Source organism: Schistocerca gregaria, chromosome 4, assembly GCF_023897955.1.
Source record: "Schistocerca gregaria isolate iqSchGreg1 chromosome 4, iqSchGreg1.2, whole genome shotgun sequence".
In the NCBI taxonomy this organism is placed as follows: Eukaryota; Metazoa; Arthropoda; class Insecta; order Orthoptera; family Acrididae; genus Schistocerca; species Schistocerca gregaria.
Window position 1 is genome coordinate 751411039 of NC_064923.1, and position 21603 is coordinate 751432641.

Sequence of the window (21603 nt, forward strand, 5' to 3'; positions counted from 1 at the left end):
TCCTACATTCTGTGAGAATTTTCTTACAATCAGTACCTGAGCTATTTCTAAATAACCACACCAACTACAATGACACTTCTGGTGACATTATGTATGGAATGTAGCCTTAGAGATGGACACTATTCCATCAAACTCTACATTCATCAGTATGTGCACAGGGATTTCTGGAAAGCAGCCTACATTGAATCTGTAGTTGCAAGAGAATATAAGAGGATGCTGATTTTGTTGTTCCTCCTCTACACACTCTAAACAGAGCATGATATAGTTTGAAAAAAACATAATTCACTTGAAAGACCACTATTTGTAAATCTGTTATACTTGCTCAATAATGAAACTTTCCTCTCAGTTCACTTGATTTTAACTCAGTGTAACAAATATAAAAACAATTGAAGTGCCTCAAAATGCTGATGCTAATGTTTCCCCCCCATTCTCCCCACAGAGAACAGGACACAAGAAAACATAACATTTAAAATATAGCTCTCAGGTCTGCTTCCAGACTGTGTTATAACATTTCCACAATGTTTCATCAGGTCTCTAGCCTCACTGATGTTAGACTGCTGCCAAGCCTAATTGTCATTATTTATTCTGTGATATTTTTCTTACAGAATTACTTCTGAAAGTCATAAATGTGTTATTCTCAGCCAGATGTCAGGTAGAGTTTTGAGAGCACTGAAGGAGGGTTTCCAAGAGAGTGCAGAATCATTTACCCTGCTGCCACATACGCCTGCAGCCAGTATCCAAGGCAAAAATTGCTTCACTTTGCTGTTAGATGGACACAGTTTATAATTTTTGGTGGTAGAATGCAAGTGTTCCAGACTAGAATCCAAAAAACCATTGACAAGATTGTCCATTACGCAAATACGTACCATTTCCTTTATAGGTCAATACCAGAAGTAAGTAATTATGTCCAAAATCTTTTGACATGTAATATAATACTATATACTAAGGCAATGTATGACTAATGTATATTTATTGGGTTGATGGTTGGGTGGTTGTTGGGGGAGGAGACCAAACAGTGGGGTCATCGGTCTCATTGGATTAGGGAAGGACGGGGTAAGAAGTCAGCCATGCCCTTTCAAAGAAATCATCCCGGCATTAGCCAGGAACAATTTAGAGAAATCATGAAAAAACCTTAAATCAGGATGGCCGGATGTGGGATTGAACCATCGTCCTCGTGAATTCGTGAATGCAAGTCCAGTGTGCTAACCACTGTGCCACCTCACTTGGTAAACATATTTATACATTTAACCAGCGTGTGACAAGTGATAATCAAAACAGTTTTGAGCCATGAGGCACCCATGGGGAATACATAATGTCTCTCACTGGCACTAATTTTCATAAATGCCTTTTTCCTGAGACTAAGATCATCTTTGACAGGATGCATCAAGTTATTCAGTTTCACTGGGGCATGAAAGGCAAATTTACTGTTCTCTGTTACATACTCTTCTGAGCTGTAAGAATCACCCTAGAAGTATGGTAAGAAGTGTATGGTGATGAGTGCTTTTGAATCTCCATGCTGCCCCTTGAATTGGCCCGTTTCAGATGGAATGTGCAAGGAATTTACTTCTCTGAATACCACAATGCTTATACTTATTTTACTACACGTGGCTGGTACTTTTCCCATTCAAGCATGACAAGTGAAATTGCCTGAAGGGTATAGTGCCCCATGTTCTAAACTTTTCCTCCATTCATTTCAGCTTAAGGCATTTAAAAACCAACCCAACAGCTTGTGTGTCACTGTCAACCTTTGACTGTGACATGTAATACTTGCACTAATTTGCCCATCTTCACTCTATGAACTTCATGTAACACTGACCTCTCTGGTCACAAAAGAGGCAGTGCTGCTAAATTGAAATGCAGGCCATCTTTCTGTAATCTTATTCACTTATTACTGGTGTACTATTCTACACATCCTCCAAATTGGGATTCCTTTTAGCGTGGCTTTCTATGAGTTGCAATTTCTACAAACATTAGTGAACTTATATTTTGAGTATCTTGTTTCGAAACATACAATGTGCAATACAGTGCCAACTGTCTGCTTCATGCAAAAAAAATGATATGCTCTGATGTTATCTATCTTGAGAACACTCAACGCGCACGTCATACACTCTTCATGTGTGTTATTTTCTCATGTGACTTATTTTTCTCCTATTGAGAAACAAAGCTACATGCAGAGCATTTTGAATCCACATACTATTTCTGAGGAAATGGCAGAACATTGTTTTCACCAAATCTTTTTTGGTTGGCTATCACAGTGGGATTATGACACCCCACAATCTTGACCTGCTACATTATTTATTCCCTGCCAGACTGGGGAACACAATAGGAACAGTGGAAACATAGATTACTGTTAAAATATTAACTATTTGTTATTGTTTTGGAAACTGCAGCAAATGACAAGTCTAAATATTTGTTTCACACTCTAAATACTGTGAAACACTCACCTGTTTAGTCTTATTACATTTTCAGTCTTTCGGACCATTAGGGCTGTCTCCCAAAAATGGATGGCCTCAGGTAACACAGTGTCCTATAAAAACATAAAATGTGTTTAAGAAAACAAAAATCAGAAGCAGGCGGAACAACTGCATAGTGACCTACAATTTGTCATCAAAACCCAAGACCATGATGTTTGATTACAACCAAGCTCATACTTATTCTATTTCAAACACCCTTAACAGTTGTGGTATTATGAATATAGTTGCACAAACATTTCAAAATAAATTAATGAATTAAAAACAGATGTAGGTACACCATTCAGAACTATATTTAGAATTAAGAAGTATACAAAATTATTCTGCCTTTGCATATTTAGGCTGCTTCTTAGTACAGTTTACAAAAAGGTAAAAAAGATGAAGTATTTAGAGAATTTTGAGAAAGAAAATACAAACTGCTTAAATAAAAGAAATGCAGACTTTATCATGTGGCAAAGCTGACCTGCTATTTAAGGATCTGATTTGGAATGGGAAAATCTTCATTTTCCCTTAGGGCTATGACTGATTGTTTCCGATTCTTTGACTTATAAACAGATTATCTACTATCAATAAACGTTTGCTTGTCTAAGCTCATGGAGGTAAAACAGCTGCCTGCTGAGCAATCTCAAAAAAAAGAAAAAAAAACATTAGCCCTTATTGTGCAGTCATCTACATCTACATAAATACTCCACAAGCCACCAAATGGTGCATGGCAAGGAGTACTATGTATCACTCTACTAGTCATTTCTTTTCCTGTTCCACTCGCAATTACACGGAACACATTTTACTACCTAATAACATTGTCAATAACTGGAATATTTCTTATAATGTCTAGAATCAAAAACAACAATCACATAACAAGAAAGACCGGTCACAAGATATTTAATGTGGAATAACGTATTAATCTAAATGTTGGGAAGACACATGCGAGACTTTGATTTTTCAGATGAAGCACAACGAAGAATGATTCAGCTGAGAAAAGCATCATTTGCAACAACCTCCTTCAATCCACCCTTGAGTATTGCTCATTAGTATGTAATCCACACCAAGTTAGATTATGGGATAAAGTAGTGAAGGTTTAGGGAAGAGAGAGGCACTTTGTCACAGGTTTATTTAGTCAGAATTAAAGCATTACAGAAATGTCCAACTAAGTTCCATGGAAGAAGTCCATGCACAGCTAATGTAATGACTACCAAGATAAAAAATAGGAACATTTGAATTTGGCGTTGTACAGACACAGACAGTAGATCTTTTCACATAATGTCAGTGAATGGAATAGGTAGCATGGATATAATGCTAGCAGACAATGTACCATCCACCATGTACAGTACACTTACCTGTCAAGTACATATGCAGATGTAACTCAACATATGTTAAGTCCATTGTTAATTAGATGATTTCAGTTAATCAACCCTTGGAGTACGAGACCCATTGCACAGTGAGTGCACAGAAGTCTCTTACAAAGAGGAACAGCAGGGGCAACTGCATGATATAAAGTCTTCAAATTCCTTGCTCTTGAGTGCTTTGTTAATTGACAAATATGGTGTGTACATAAAACTGTCGGTTTTGGCAGGATGAAAAGGCTCCAGAAACATATATTTAAATATTTTCTCCACTCCAGGACCTTCAGTTCCTCCCTTATCCCCCCCCCCCCTCTCTCTCGTTACTGTACTCCCAGATTTTACATAACTGATTTTTGTATTTACTACTTCTCACCAGAAGAGCAGTACAATGAAAGTGGTGGTAGATTAACTTTGTGTGCTTTGCTAAAGCAGTACACTTCATATTCAGCATATTCACACAAGAGAGAAAAGATAAAAACTTGTCCCTATGATGCCTTAGAGTGAAGGGATAATGTTGTCTACATACAATATACATTTGGTGGCATGTAGCTGTGTTATTTTCCTTTCTTCACAAAGTGATGTGGCAGAGTAATTAAAATGCTACACTCTCATTCAGATGGACAGCAGTTCAAATATCTGTCTGGTCATCTACATGAAGGCAATGGGCTTGCTGTAGTGGATACACTGATTCCTGTCAGATCACCAAAGTTAAGTGCTGTCGGGCACGGCCGGCACTTGGATGGGTGACCATCCGGGCCGCGCCATGCGCTGTTGCCACTTAATCTCTTGATACCAATTTAGGAGCTACTCAACCAAATAGTAGCGGCTCTGGTAAAAAAAACATCATAATGGCCGGGAGAGCGGTGTGCTGTCCACACGCCTCTCCTATCTGCATCCTCAGCTGAGCATGATACGGCAGTCCTGATGGGCCACTTGTGACCTGAAGACGGAGTGCATCTACATGAAGGTTTTTGATAGTTTCCCTAAATTGCTTAAGGTAAATGCTAGAATGGTTCTCTTCAAAAGGACATGGCCTTCCCTAATCTTAGCTTGTGCTCTGTGCCTTAATCATTCTGTTACTGACAGACACTGAACACTAACGTTCCTTCCTTTTCCTTTCTTCAACAAAGAAGGTGCTGTGTATCATGACTGTTGGAAAAATTCTCTTCCAAGGATTATCAAACATTAAATGGTAGAAACAAAACCAAATAAAATTTTATGAATTTCCATCATCCTGATGGGGCACCTTGGGTTATTAAAAATATTTATTTTTCTTCAGTATCCATCACAGTTGCAATAGTAGTCATTTCTTTGTGGTGACTAATTTTGGACTAACACATACATTTTCAAACCACGGCCTTAGACGTAAGTGTAACCATATAGGTGCCATCAATGTATGTGTGAGTAATGACATATGCATTATTCCTCACTATTAACAAATACACACACAGGAAATGGTGAACCTCGTACGAGCATACAACGTGAATTCTTTCCTATCGACTGCAGCAAACTGTGCTTCTAGAACCAAAATACATTATATGCTCATGTGAGGTTATCTGTGTAATGGTTAATGGTGAGGCATAATGCATATTTGGTTACTCAAATGTACATTAGTGGGAACTGTATGATTATGCTTACGTCTAAGGCATAGTTTGAAAATGGAAATGATTGTCCAAAACTAATCATTATGAAGAAATGACTGTTATTGCAACTGTGATGAATTTGAAGCAAAATAAAGATTTCAAATAACTAGTGTTTTTAGAGCATAAGTACACATTACCACAGTGCCTGACGAAGTGAGGCACCCCGAATGCATAGTTATTTGACAGTGTAAGATTGTGCACTGTTGTGGCACAGAGATAAACTGGGTGCCTGTAAAATTTTTTAAAGGTTTTGCACAGCCAGTACTGAGCCATACCAAGACAGACTCGAGTGCCATGTCGCAACTGGTATCAGAAAAAGGAAGGAGAGCTGGTACTGAAGTATTCTGGTATACAACAGAGGCCATAGCCACACATCGTTTGGGCAAGATGTCTGAATTGCCAATTCAGTAAGATGACCTCAGAGTGGAAGGAACATAATGTCACTTTTACAGCTCTGCAAGGTGCCCCGCCAACACACAAATCTTGCTGAATAACACCTTTCAGCCTGATGACATTGTAGATATGTGCCAAGCTGAAGATGTGAAAGCCACAGTTTAATCACCAAGATGTGGTGAGAATCCTTCTGATCTTGCTGTAGCCATTACAATCGACACACAGTTCGAAGAAATCGACATTGCTACAAAAGGGCGCAATGATTGTTGAGTCTTTGTCTCCAAAGTGAAGTGTTACAGATGTGAACATAAGAGTTATCTGCAAAAGCAATGTTATCATCCAGAGTGCTACAAGCGTAGGTTAGTCGATCATACGGCATGGGAATGGGGGAGCAGGAAACAAGGAGAACAGCAACTGAAAGACCATCTATTAAACATAAATGTGAATGCATCACCCACCAGAAAGTATTCCCTGTAGAACGTTACACTGCACAGACATATGCAGACATAGAATGCTGCTTGTTAGGCTTAATACAGGGCAAGAAACTTAAGTTTTTAGTAGACTCTGATGCGCATGTTAGACTGGACCTCTTAGGCAGAAGAGACTCGTGTCTCCACAGTACAGATTGTACAGGATAACTGACGATGACAGTAAGTCATTATGGACAACACTGCTAGACTTTAGCATTGAAGCTAAGAGTATATGAAAGTATTGAGCAACTTAGAGTGTTCCCACATGTTGATGAAGGGTATTCTGCAATTCTCTGACTGTACTTCCTTGATAAACATTATACTGAAATTGATCTTTTGCGGTATGCAATTGCACTCACTGAAGCTTTCTTTCCACTGGGAAGATCAACTGGAAGCGAGGCAAAGTCGCAAGATGCACTAATCATAGAGGTGTCACCAACTTAACTGCGAACATGGATGCTAAGTGACTGGTTCTCATGATAACCTACCATTAGGTACAGCGAAGTTAGTTTGGATTCTTGTAGACAACAGTTTACTACAAGAGGGACTGTGTGTGGTAGAACCTCTAGAGTAATGAAAAATTGGATAAAATGAGTTGTTTTGGGCACAGAAGTGTGGCACATATTAGTAACATAAATGGTGAGTTCACGGTTCCTGATAGCCTAGATAATTTTGGCGTGGACGAGCTTAGTCTGCCAAAGGGCTTAAAGTTAGTCACTTTAGATGTTCTGGATAAGGAAGATATTAATAGGTCACGTGATGAAAAGGATTGCTTTTAAACTGTGAGTGGATCTGCATTCCACAAAAAAATTAATCATTTGCAAGGAGTGATTAGCACGTGATGGAAGCTTTACTATTACAATTCATAGATTTGTTTAGTATAAATGGTCTACCAGTTACATAACCTCATACACTCACAGGTAATACTACTCCAGTCAATAGGAAGCCATATCGCACACAAAAGCATCTGTAACCATTAATGGGGGAATTCGTGAATCAGCAACTGGCAGAAGAAAAAATAGAACATAGTGATAGACTATGGGGTGTAAGTGACGTCATCGTTCGCTCGTGCGCCATCTCTAACACCACGTTCAAACTCACTTAAATCTTGGTAACCTGCCACTGTAGCAGCAGTAACCGATCTAACAACTTCGCCAGACCCTTGTTTTATACAGGCGTTGCCGACCGTAGCGCCGTATTCTGCCTGTTTACACTGAAGCGCCAAAGAAACAAAGACAGATACGTAGTTACGCAGTCTACGAGCCAGGAGTGTCACATGGATTCATGGCCTATGACTGACAGCATTCGTGGGCAACGCGCTGCATTTTCAGAGAGTCCTTTGTTACCATAAATGTGTTCTTGTGTTGTGCACCACCACCGCTAACTGTTGGCCGTATTACGACATGTACCAGCATATAACAAACGAAATGACTGATATACTTCTTGTTTATGGCATACTTGCTGCATCACATTATGTGGAAAGACAGAAATCATTGGACATCCACAGCAATTGACAAAAGACTTCGACAGAACTGAAAATCGTATTTAGGAACTACATTTACCATCTGGAGTTGTTCTAAAATTTTAGTTTGTATGTACACCATCTTTTATGCTTTACACACTTTTCTACATGTACTGTCATACTTTGTGGCGGGAACGAAGTTGTTCGCGACGGCACTTATATGTAAAACATTCTCGGTATTCTTGCCGCGTCAGTTCTGGATAAAATCTCCATCTTTCGACGATTACCTCCATCGCCATCGTCAGGAGCTGACTGTCTTCACTGCTTTTTTTATACTGTTCATTTCCGCTCCTAAAGGGAGGCGGATGGGCTGCTGGAGAGCTTATTGCTCTATTGGGGCCAGAGATGAGGGTATTTCTTTTTCTTTTCTTTATTTATTTTGAACTTATTGCTAACCTACATACTAATTACAGTTTTTCTTAAATAGCATTTAGCAATATATAATTGTTTTGTTAACTTAGAGACTAATTACAATTTTTCAAGAAATAAGTAGTTACCTAGTTACTGATTTTAATAAGTGATTTCGTTTTTATTTTACTTAACCCTAACTTATAAGCTAGTAGTATTTTACTTAATGTGGAAATTGAGTTTTGATGGTATATTACAGAGGTACTTTGTACCCGTGGCCTGAGAGGGGATAGGAATGGGTTAACAATTGTGTGATTGGAGTGCTTTGATACAACTTTACAATGACTTACTTTATATTTTTATGTGGCCTCAGGTCACTATACGTGTTGAGTGATGGATTTTGTTGCGTTGTTGCTTTGTTGCTAGGGTGACAGTGGAAGCGGATTTATTTGCCGTTTTTGTTGCAACCGACTAGGTCGGGTTTATGGTGGTGGGCGGTTCGGGTTCATCGCCTGGAAGTGGGGAGGTGCACAACACAAAAACACATTTATGGTAACAAAGGACTCTCGGAAAATGCAGCGCGTTACCTTCTTGGAAGATCATCCATCGCTTCATGTGGTTTGCGCCACACACGATTCCTCCCATTGGGACGGTGCACTTGGAACAGTGATATGTCCGACCATATGACGCTACACCGTTGTTCTAGTGTCCATCCCTGGCGACTGGTGACAAACGTAAACTGTTGTGCCTGATGATGCAGGGTTCGCAGTGGCAGGCGGGTGCGTCGCCGGCTGCCATGCTCCACGAAACCATGCCTACCGGGAGATGTCCTGTGTTGAGTGGAACCGTGATTTGTTGCGATTTCGCCCTTCGGTCACTATTGACGATACACCTCAGATGGCGACGGTCGCGGTCATCGAGGGAGGCTGGACGCCCTGTAGCTCGTTCGCTGTGGACTGTGACACCCCGTATCAACCATTCACGATATCCCCTGGACCACTGCCGAAATAGAAATTCCCATCCGTCGGGCACCGACCACCATAACCTGTTCGAACGCTTCGGCTCTCACAAAGACATTGCATCTTACACAAATCACTTCACAACCACTTCTCAGAAGCTCTCCCATACACCTGCAGTTGGCACAGGGAGGCGTGTGCTGCATATACAACACACATCTGTGCCCCACTATTCCATGGCATTTGCTAAGTCGGTGTTGAGGGGTATTAAATGGCGACATGACTATAATATTTTTTATCAATGAAATTCACCAACAGCCTTGGCATAGTGGAATACCGAAACAGGTAGTCAAAATAAAATAAAATGCTTCACCAGCCGATTGGGGGCGAGGTAGTTTGTGTGTGTGTGTGTGTGTGTGTGTGTGTGTGTGTGTGTGTGTGTGTGTGTGTAAAACAGTATTTCATATGTAAAACAGTATTTCATGAAAAACGATTTCTGGCTGTAAGCTTTATCACAAAAATCGGAACTTGTGATTTTTTGTGGCTGGGGGCAGGACGCTTGGGGGTGGGGGACAATTGTATGATGGCTGAAGAGGTGCATTCTGGCACCTAAAGTTATACAGACTAACCACTGCTTCTGAGTACTGTATCAATTGCTTTGCACCTATGTTTGGTAGTGGGTGTCAGAAACGGAGACCCTCCATCGATGCTTCGATGAATGGTTGCCTTAAAAAGAGTACGTTTTGAAACATTGAGGAGGAACTCTGCACCAACATTCGCCAACTGGAGCAAGTATTGAGCATATCTCACGCTTATGCGAGGCGAGTTGTCTGTGGACAAGAGCTACATCCAGACCACCTGCAAAAGGTCTGAGAAATAGCAGTGGAGGATGAAATGAAACTGGTCAACGGTATTCTGCATTTGTGTGGCCATACTGTCTGCAGTTGCTTTACAATTCCTCAGGGTATTTTCAAATGGTTCAAATGGCTCCAAGCGCTACGGGACTTAACATCTGACGTCATCAGTCCCATTGACTTAGAACTACTTAAATCTAACTAAACTAAGGACATCACACACATCCATGCCTGAGGCAGGATTCGACCTGCGACTGTAGCAGTAGCGCGGTTCGGGACTGAAAGGCCTAGAACCGCTCGGCCACAACGGCCGGCAGGGTATTTTCATTCCGTCGTTACACCTACAAGAAAATGCATGTTTTTCTCACCAGACGCGTTTCGCTTTATTGAGGTGAAGCATCATCAGTGATCTGTAATTACATATATTTACAATTTGAGTTGTTTCTAAGATCGAAAAACAATTCATTAACAGAATGAGATTTTCACTCTACAGCGGAGTGTGCGCTGATATGAAACTTCCTTGCAGATTAAAACTGTATGCCGGACCGAGACTCGAACTCGGGGCCTTTGCCTTTCGCGGGCAAGTGCTCCACCAACTTTTTTTTTTTTACTCGCTTTCATCGATATAGTTCGTTGCGTTTGGTCGGAGCGGATGTCACAAGACATCCGTTCAAATTGATCATTGGTTCCTTGACTCAGTTTTTTATTGCAGAGAGCACGCAGCCCTCTCACCGAACACGCTGAGCTACCGTGCCGGCTACCAACTGAGCTAGCCAAGCACGACCCACGGCCCGTCCTCACAGCTTCACTTCTGCCAGTACCTCGTCTCCTACCTTCCAAACTTTACAGAAACTCTCCTGCGAACCTTGCAGAACCAGCACTCCTGAAAGGTAGGAGGTACGAAGAGAGTAGTATGAAGATCAACTAACATCAATGCCTTACGCATTCGCATAGAATTATGCCGACTGTTAATCTGGATGGTAAATTGGCTGGAAAGCTATTTACTGTGCTGCGAGAAGTCGGAGGTGCTTTGCCGCGTACGATTCTTTCTCGTGTGAGCAAGGAAGAGTGGGAAAATGGGCGTAACAGAACTACAATTACGGCACGAGCACACAGTGCTTTTTGGCAATAGCTGGTCAAAATAACTTGCTCCATTCCTGTTCGGCGTATAAAAATCATACTCCTTTAGAGCAAACTGTCCCTCCTGAAAAGTGTGCGAAATTGCAGCTCACACCACCTGGAGCCACTGGGCAGATACAGTCTCTTTTTTTTTCCCTTGGCTGTAAAACATATTGTCGCATTATGTGCAGCTCCACCTTAAAGGACAGCCAGTTTCACAATGAGCTCCACCACAGGCTGTTTCGCATTCGATCAGTTCTCATCACCCGTTACACCAGTATCATTCTATATGCATTCTTTATGAGTGGATACTTACCGGAACGTGCCACACGGTTTGCTACTCCCAAGCAGTTCGCCTTAGATGTTGATGGCGCGAACCTTTATTATCACTGTGGCGCGCAATTTTTCATTCGATGTTAATGGTGCAGGGTAACAGTTTGTTTCGAACATTTCTTGAAGGCCGACGATGTCCATTTTGTGAAGTGTGCTATATACATCTCATAGGAGGTTGAACTCTGCGCCTCGTGGACACATTTTCTGCCGCGCTCCTGATGCACACGGTGAGTGGTTAGCAGCTATTATTTTGCCCGTCGTAACTGCTACCAGGACACTTTCAAATGAGGCTTACTAAAGACTGAACTTGCGACCTCGCAGTCAAAGGGTTCCTCGTGAGTGAGAAATCGCCTGTGTAACCTTTCCTCACCAAGAATGTAGATAGTTCTCTTCTTGTCTGCCTCGTTGGTCACACTGAAACGCTTATCATTTACGGTTCTAAGCATGTGGTACGATTCATGCCGATATGACTTATCTCATGCTGTCTTCATGCAGTTGCAATTTTAATAGCGAGATCACCAGTCCCTCGGTTAAGAGGCAGTTCATTGGAGTTACTATCGTCCGCCGGGAATTTTATCGAGTCATAAAGTACGTATGAATGGTAAAATCGAAATGACCAGCGGTGTATTGTGTTCAGACAAAAAGCAGCAGATCAGTTGGGCGGTAAATCACGAATAACTGTCAGTTCCTGCAAGTAATCGCCTCTACCGTTCAACAAACAACGAGGTGACAGAAAGTCATACGATATTTCCTAATATCGTGTCGGACTTCCTTTTGCTCCGCGCAGTGTAGCAACTCGACACGGCGTGGACTCAACGACTGTTGGAAGTCCCTCGCAGAAATACTGAGCCACGCTGCCTCTATAGCCGTCCTTAGTTGCGACAGTGTTGTCAGTGCAGGATTTTGTGCTCAAACTGAGCTCTAGATTATCTTCCACGAATATTTGATGGGATTCATGTCAGGTGATCTGTGAGGGGGGGAGGGAGCGCAACCAATTCGCTCTAACTGTCTAGAATTTTCTTCACGCCAGTAGTTGTCTGGGAAAGTGACGTCCATGAATGACTGCAAATTAACTCTAAGTAGCCGAACATCCATGAGATCCAGTCCATTCCGTTCCCTGTAAACACAGCCCACACCATTATGGAGGCACCACCAGCTTGCACAGTGCCTTGTTCACAACTTGGGCCATTGGCTTTGTGGGGTGTGCGCCACACTTTAACTGTACTGTCAACTCTTACCAACTGAAATCGGCACTCATCTGACCGTGTTACGGTCTACATCTAATACATACTCCGCAATCCACCATACGGTGCGTGGCGGAGGGTACCTCGTACCACAACTAGCATCTTCCCTCCCTGTTCCACACCCAAACAGAACGAGTGAAAAATGACTGCCTATATGCCTCTGTACGAGCCCTAATCTGTCTTATCTTTGTGGTCTTTCCGCGAAATGTAAGTTGGCGGTAGTAAAGTTGTACTGCAGTCAGCCTCAAATGCTGGTTCTCTAAATTTCGTCAGCAGCGATTCACTAAAAGAAGGCCTCCTTTCCTCTAGAGACTCCCACCCGAGTTCCTGAAGCATTTCCGTAACACTCGCGTGATGATCAAATCTGCCAATAACAAATCTAGCAGTCCGCCTCTGAATTGCTTCTATGTCTCCCTCAACCCGACCTGATATGGATCCCAAATGCTCGGGCAGTACTCAAGAATAGGCCGTATTAGTGTTCTATAAGCGGTCTCCTTTACAGATGAACCACATCTCACCAAAATTCTACCAATGAACCGAAGACGACTATCCGCCTTCCCCACAACTGCCATTACATGCTTGTCCCACTTCATATCGCTCTGCAATGATACGCCCAAATATTTAATTGACGTGACTGTGTCAAGCGCTACACTGCTAATGGAGTATTCAAACATTACGGGATTCTTTTTCCTATTCATCTGCATTAATTTACATTTATCTATATTTAGAGTTAGCTGCCATTCTTTACACCAATCACAAATCCTGTCCAAGTCACCTTGTATCCTCCTACAGTCACTCAACGACGACACCTTCCCGTACACCACAGCATCATCAGACAACAGCCGCACATTGCTATCCACCCTTTCCAAAAGATCATTTATGTAGATAGAAAACAACAGCGGACCTACCACACTTCTCTGGGGCACTCCAGATGGTACCCTGACCTCCGATGAACACTCACCATCGAGGAGAACTGGGGTCATCCAGTCTTCTAGTATCCAACCGATACGGTCACGAGCCCAGGAGACGTGCTACAGGCTGTTAGCGAAGGCACTCGCTTCGTTCGTCTGCTGCCACAGCTCATTAACGACAAATTTCGCCGCACTAACCTGACGGACACGTTCGTCTTACGTCCTACATTTATTTCTGCAGTTATTTCATGCAGTGTTGCTTGTCTGTTAACACTGACAGCTCTACGCAAACGGCGCAGCTCTCGCTCGGTAATTGAAGGCCACTGCGTTGTCCGTGGCGAGAGGCAATTAATGCCGGACTTGTGGGGGGTTCTCGGCACACTGTTGACACTGTGGATCTCGGAATACTAAATTCCCTAACGATTGCCGGATGGGTGTCCATGCTTCTAGCTCCAACTACCATTCCGCGTTCAGAGTTTGTTAATTCTCGTCGTGCGACCATAACCACGTCGGAAACCTTTTCACATCAGTCTCCTGAGTAGAAATGAGAGCTCCGCCAACGCACTGCCCTTTTACGCCTTGTGCGTGCAGTACTGCCGCCGTCTGTACATGTGCATACCGCTATCCCACGACATGTCACTTCAGTGTAATACGAGAAACCAGGCTCAGCATGCCCTAACTAAGCTTTCAATAATCGCCTGCTTTATGAAGTCAACCGCGCCGTTGCACGCTGATTATCGTAGTTTCATTTTTTTTTTTCCAGTAGTCTTGCGACTGCTTTGAACTGGCCTGCCACGACTTCCTCTCCTGTGACCACCTGTTATGTCAGAATAACACCCTCGCCCTACAGCTCCAGTTATTTGTTGGTTATTTTTCCACCTCTGTCTTTCCCTAAAGTTTTTGCCCTCTACGGCTTCATTCAGTACCATGGTAGTTATTCGCTAATGTTGGAAAAGTCCTATCAACCTGTCCCTTCTTCTTGTCAGTATTTACCACATATAGCTTTCCTCGCTGACTCTGCATAGAGCCATCTCGTTTCTTATTTTACGAGACAACGTAATTTTCAGCATACATCCCAAACACTTCCTTTCTCTTATTCTGTTTCCCCGCTGTTCTTGGTTCATTTCCATTCAGTGCTGTGCTCCAGACGGATTATATCTTGCTCAAATTAAGGCCTATGTGTGATAACAGTACACTTGTTTTAGCTCTCTTCGCCGTAGATAGTATGCTTCTTACGTCCTCCTTGCTCCATCACTAGTCTATTTCTCTGCTTCCGAGGTAGCAGAATTCCTTCACTTCGTTTGCTGCTACAGGTCTTTACTTCCGCCACTGCTTCTTCGCCGTGCAGGTTGAACACTAGTCGGATAAGACAGCAACTGTGCCTTACGGAGCTTTTCATCTGACTGCTTCTGATCTGCTGACCCGTTCTTACTGTTCCCTTTTCTTGTACATATTGTATGTTACCTGACTTTACCCATAGCTACTGCCTATTTTCCTGAGAATTTCAAACAGATCGCACAATTTTACATTGTCGAATGCTTTTTCCAGATCGACAAATCCTATGCTTTGTTCATGTAACAGGGTCTTATTTACCGCCACATCACGTGAATTGTTCACAATGCTTCATATTCATTCAAGACGTGTTGCTAAAGTTTCCGAGGACTGTACCTTTAGTTAACTCTAGAGGATGTGGTTTCAGTGTAACAGAGCACCATCCCACTTGGATGAGCAAGTCCCTGAGCACTGGGAGTACAGATAACCTCACCAGTGGATTGGGTGGATGGAGAGGTCCAATCCCATGGTCAACGAGATCACAAAGTCTCACTTCTATGGTATTTTTCCTGGGTGTGGAGTCGGTTTATCCGATTCCAGCAAACATTGAAGGAGAGAGTAGTTGGTGCCGTGCTAATCGTCTGTCTCATCGCACTGTAGACAACAAGAAGAGTAGAGATACAGTGCATAATTTATGCAACATTGTAATGCAAGCACCGAGACTCGCGTTCATCACTTTGGACATATACTATGAGCTTAATTTATTGCTTTGAGGTGTAAGTTATGTCAATAAGAAACTAAATATTAGTTCCTTCTCCAAAACGTATTCAACCTAGGATTTTCTGCTATATAACTTTGATCATAAAGGTTGGAGACATACTACACAACAGGGCACAAATAGTTAGAACAAATTTTAAAACAAAGGTAATACAGAGCGTATTAAAATATACAGTACATTTACCAATCAGTTATACGCATTAAAAACAACATTGATAATCACTAAACAAACAGCTCTATTCATGACAATGGGACAAATATATACCGAACTTTTTGCCAAGAAAGGATAAACATAAAACTCAAAACAGCATTTTCTATAAGGAGTAAAACTGTACAATAAATTACCAATAGAGATTAAATACACTTCTAAGACAAACTTATTTAAAAAGGCAGTTAAGAAGTACCTATTAAGCAGTACATTATATACACTAAAGGATTACCTAGACAACAGAAAGTGAGGGTTTGGTAGGAAATGTTACAGAAATAATTAGTAATAACGGTAATAATTCATAACACTCCACACTACAATTCCACAGAATATATTTTTGTCTCTCTTTTTCCTTTTCTTGAAAAGCTTTCTCCCAAACGCTATGCAATGTATAACACTAATACTTTAGCCCCTTCCAGAGTTCAACATCTCACTTATTATAAAGGGATGTTGACTCAATTTTCTAGGCTAGCAAATGGGAATTTGTGGTGTAAAAAATGGTTCAAATGGCTCTGAGCACTATGGGACTCAACTGCTGTGGTCATTAGTCTCCTAGAACTTAGCAACCTAAGGACATCACACACATCCATGCCCGAGGCAGGATTCGAACCTGCGACCGTAGCAGTCGCACGGTTCCCGACTGCGCGCCTAGAACCGCGAGACCACCGCGGCCGGCAGTTGTGGTGCATAAAATGGTTCCCACATCAGCTGACAGTGTTTACAGTGACTGGGAGTGAGAAATGAATGAGCAGCGCAGCATTAGCCTCTTTCATTATTCAATAACTTATTTGTAAAACAGTATTGTACACTACGGGCAACCAAATTAAATAGCAAGCTATTAAAAAAACTGGCCGTGTTTTCGAGAGTGTGGAGGTTTCTACCATCATCCGACCATCCTGATTTAGGTTTTCCATGGTTTCCCTAAATTATGCCAGGCAATTGCTGGATGGTGCCTACTACGCCGAGGAGAGCCAAAGAAACTGGAACACCAGCCTAATACCGTTAAGGGCCCCGCGAGCACGCAGAAGTGCCGCAACATGACGTGGCATGGACTCCACTAGTGTCTGAAGTGGTGCTGGAGGGGATTGACACCTTAAATCGTGCACGTCTGTCCCTCAATCCGTATGAGTTCGTGTGGATAGAGATCTGTTCTGAACAGTACGTTGCAAGGCATCTCACACATGCTCCATAATGTTCATTTCTGGGCAGTCTGGTGGTCAGCGGAAGAACTTAACACTCAGAAGAGTGCTTCTGAAGCCACTCTGCAACAATTCTGGACGTGTGGGGTGTAGCATTGTCCTGCTGGAACTGCCCAAGTCCGTCGGAATTCACAAGGGACATGAACGGATGCATGTGACCAGACAGGATGGTCACGTACGTGTCACCTGTCAGAATCGTATCTAGACATACTAGGGGTCCCACATCACTCGAACTGCACGCTTACACCATTACAGGGCCTACACTAGCTTGAATAGTCCCCTGCTGACATGCAGGGTTCATGGGTCATGAGGTTGTTCGTACACGTCCATCCGCTCGACACCTTTTGAAACGAGACTCGTCCGACCAGGCAACATGTTTCCAGTCATCAACAGTTGAAAGTCTGTGTTGACTGGCCCCGGAGAGGAGTAAGCCCTGCGTCGTGCAGTGATCAAGGGTACACGAGTGGGCCTTCGGCTCCGAAAGCCAATATCGATTATGTTTCTTGAATGATTCGCACACTGACACTTGTTGATGCCCCAGCATTGAACTCTGAAGCAATCTGCGGAAGGGTTGCACTTCTGTCACGTTGAAAGATTCTCTTCAGTCATCGTTGGTCCCGTTCTTTCAGAATTTTTTTCCGGCCGCAGCGATGTCGGAGAATTGATGTTTTACCGGGTTCCTGACATTCACAGTACACTCGTGAAATGGCCGTACGGGAAAATCCTCACTTCATCGCTACCTCTGAGATGTTGTGTCCCATGGCTCGTGCGCAGACTGTAACACCACCTTCAAACTCACTTAAATCTTGATGACCTGCCGTTGTAGCAGCAGTAACCGATCTAACAACTGCGCCAGATACTTGTTATCTTATATAGTTGCCGACCGCAGCGCCGTCTTCTGCCTGTTTATATCTCTGTATTTGAATTCGCATGCCCATACCAGTTTCTTTGGCGCTTCGATGTATAAAGCCATGGCCAACTGCCTGTCCCATCCTTATCTTACTAGACTTGTCTGTGTACGTGGATTACTTTACTTTTTGTTGTTCTTAAATTGTAATGTTAAGAAATGCGATCTACTGACGAATAAAACAACTACAACTATAAAAATTACTATTTGAATCAAATACTCACATTTATTAACTCAAATTTTTCCTTGTCAAGCCTGAAAAAGAAATTAAACTCGGTTTTAATATTTTTGTTAGAAAATTGTAATCCATTTCTAATTTTAATTTCACTATTTATTTTAGTCCACTGTCAGTTATACCACGAATAAGGCAATATTGCACAAATAAGATTAATAAGATAAGGGAAACTCAGAAAAGAGTTTCTCCCGAAAACTGTTATAATGTCACCTAAAATATGTTACGTCTCTTTGAAGTTAATAACACAACAACAAAACACAGCTGAAAATGCGACATAGTGTATATCAACATTCATACCTCATTTTAAGTGCTGACTGCATACAAACGGTGAACATAAAATAATAATAGACGAAAATTTTTAAATTCCAAAATACAGCACATGCAAATTCCACAAAATCCAAGTTAACAGTAAAAACAATAATACTTAACGATAACAATGAACAATATTTTATTCTTTATATTTCTGAAGGCACACTTCTTATTCATACCATGTAATTAACGATACCTCAGATTAGACAAAGATGGCTGTGTCTAAGAAACTATTGTACTAGCCTGTTTAAGTTACTCACTTTTCGGGGAGCCAGGCTCTGTCCATCTCCTTTCCGCTTTCTATGTCAATTTCTTCCCTCCTCTCTGTCCATCACCCCTTCCCAACTCTCTCTCATCTTGAGCCTTGTTTATTGTTATTGCAAATTCAGATTCTGAAGTAGTATTGTAATCATAAGCCGTAAGGCAGAAATACAACTTCCCTGTTTGCTAACAATGTTTCTCTAAAAATATATATCCTATGTCTGTCCGAATACTCATTGGAGTATTATGCAAAAGTTTGAAGTATTCAGTTAAGAAATTTTCACGACTTTTTTGGTAATAACATTTCCCCTTTACATATTACATATTTATTTAAATATGAAATGTATTTAAAAACAGTTATATAAAAACATGCACGTACTGAAATGCAATATTGTGTCAACATTTCAAAACAACTGGTGAAGAGCATACGGAGATACATGATTTTGAACAAACGAGCATTTATGTTTTTATTTGTACCACAACTATATTCCTTCCGTGTACTGCCCGTTCAATTTTTTTTGTTTTTGTTTTTTTATTCTCCTAATGTCCATGTCATTTTAGTATCACTGTGAAGATATCTTCATGAATTACTCACACAAAGAACAAGCTGCCACTGCCGAACTGATCTTCTACGGATGCAGGGCAGCCGCTGGTTAAATATTTAACCCGGAAAATCACCAAATAATCGTGCTATTTGAGAAGTAATTTTATTTTATTTTCAAAACCAGTTTCGGCAATTCAATATGCGATCTTCAGACCCCATATGCACCTCATGTAGACATTCAAACATATCAATATTGGCATTTTGCAGTCATATCTGGCTGTCCATTTCAAGTACTGCCTCCGAAGACTTGACAACGAGTCAAGTTCTTAAGCGCTGTCGAGCTTGGCTAACACTCGGATGGATCACCGTTCGGGTCTGGTGAGGGCTGTTTGCAAAGCGGGGTTTATTCATCTCTTATGAGGCTAATTGAGAAGCTACTTAATTGAAAAGTGGCTTCGGTCACGAAAACTGGGAATGGCCAGAAGAGCTGTGTGCTGACCACATCCCCCTTCATATCTGCATCCTATGACGCATATCGGTGAGGATGTTACGGCGGTCGGTCGGTGCCGTTGGTCTATCAGAGGCCTGTTCGGACGGAGTTTAGTTTAATTACACTTTAGCTTTTATATGAAAGACATTTTTATGTATCACCGTTTCCGGGATATTGCCTCTAAATGTACGAGGGTCGGTCAAAAAGCAATGCCTCCCATTTTTTTTCTACTTAAAAAATTAAGTTAAGTGAAAAATTTGAATTTGGCGCCATTCCTCAAACCTTCTTCTGCAATCCACTGCAGTAGTAACTTTCTGTGTCAACAGGTGGCAGCACAGCAGAAGTTTGTAAGATGGCCGACATCGATGTTCGTTTGAGACAGCGTTGTGTGATTGAATTCTTGAATGCAGAAGGTGAAACGCCCATACGCATTCATGAAAGACTGAAGAAGGTGTATGGTGTTGTGACAGTGGATGTCAGCACTGTTAGACGATGGGTTCGTCGTAAGGAAGCTGAAGGGCAAACACCGTTGACTGATGAAAAGCGGAGCGGCAGGCCGGTGAGTGCAGTGACTCCACACAACATTCAGCAAGTTGATGACATCATTCGTGGTGACCGTCGGGTGACTGCAGATGAAGTGTGTCGCATTATTTCTCTTAGTAAAGGCAGTGTGATCACGATTATTAAACAATTGGGGTACTCAAAAGTTTGTGCACGGTGGGTTCCAAGAATGTTAACCGATCAGAATAAAAAGGCAAGGAAAACAATAGCCTCCCAACACTTGCAGCCCTTCCGTTTGGAGGGAGATGAGTTTCTGAAAAAAATTGTGACCGGGGACGAAACATGGGTGCATTTTTTTGAACCCGAATCAAAGAGGCAGTCAATGGAGTGGCGTCACACAAGCTCGCCGAGGAAGAAAAAATTCAAAACTGTGCGATCGGCAGGGAAAGTTATGGCAACAGTTTTCTGGGATACAGAGGGTGTGATTCTGGTTGATTTTTTGGAGCAGGGATGCACAATAAATTCTGTTCAATACGTCACAACCCTCAAAAAACTTAAAGCACGTCTTCAGCGAGTTCGCCCAACAAAATCAATGGCAGATGTTCTTCTTTTGCATGACAATGCAAGACCACACACCAGTCGTCACACCTCTGACGAGATTGTCAAAATTGGATGGGAAGTTTTGCCTCATCCCCCATACAGCCCTGAACTGGCACCATCAGACTTCCATCTGTTCGGGCCACTAAAAGAAGCTCATCGTGGGATTCATTTTGAAGATGAGGAGGCCGTCAAAACATCCGTGCGTCCATGGCTTAGGAAGCAGAGCTGTGATTTTTACCGTGCTGGGATACATGCCCTTGTTCAAAGATGGACCAAAACTGTAGAGATGGGCGGAGATTACATTGAAAAATGACAAAATGATCCTCAATGTTGTGGTTTTCAACCTATGTAATTGCAATTAAATTTCCTGACAATTAAACGTAGAAAAAAAAAAAGGAGGCATTACTTTTTGACTGACCCTCGTAATACGACAAATTACCTTTTGGACTGTTTTACCCCTTAAAAGTGATATTGGGGAAAAATGAACAAATACGGATAGCATTATTTTCATCCCTCTACGTGCCCATCAAGTTTCGACAAGATCGTGTATTTACACCTGGGAATGTTCCCTTTTAAGTACTGGGCTGTGTCGTACGTTAAATTGACAGCACTGCGACCAGGTAGTATTTTTATACAGGTTTTTATTTGCTTTACATGTTATTCCATCTGTGCTTTGGTTTGTTTCTAGATTTC

At 41.9% G+C, this 21603-nt stretch overlaps 1 protein-coding gene across 1 annotated transcript in view; it reads right to left on the minus strand.

The window, feature by feature from the left end:
• The window catches only part of LOC126267237 (leishmanolysin-like peptidase), a 516519-nt gene that overhangs the window by 58156 nt on the left and 436760 nt on the right, over positions 1 to 21603 (minus strand). The window contains exons 3-4 of the mRNA XM_049972220.1: positions 18195 to 18225; positions 2445 to 2527 (exon numbers count right to left, since the gene is read on the minus strand). Of these exons, the coding sequence (XP_049828177.1) occupies positions 2445 to 2527; positions 18195 to 18225 (114 nt within the window). The remainder of the gene's footprint in view (positions 1 to 2444; positions 2528 to 18194; positions 18226 to 21603) is intronic.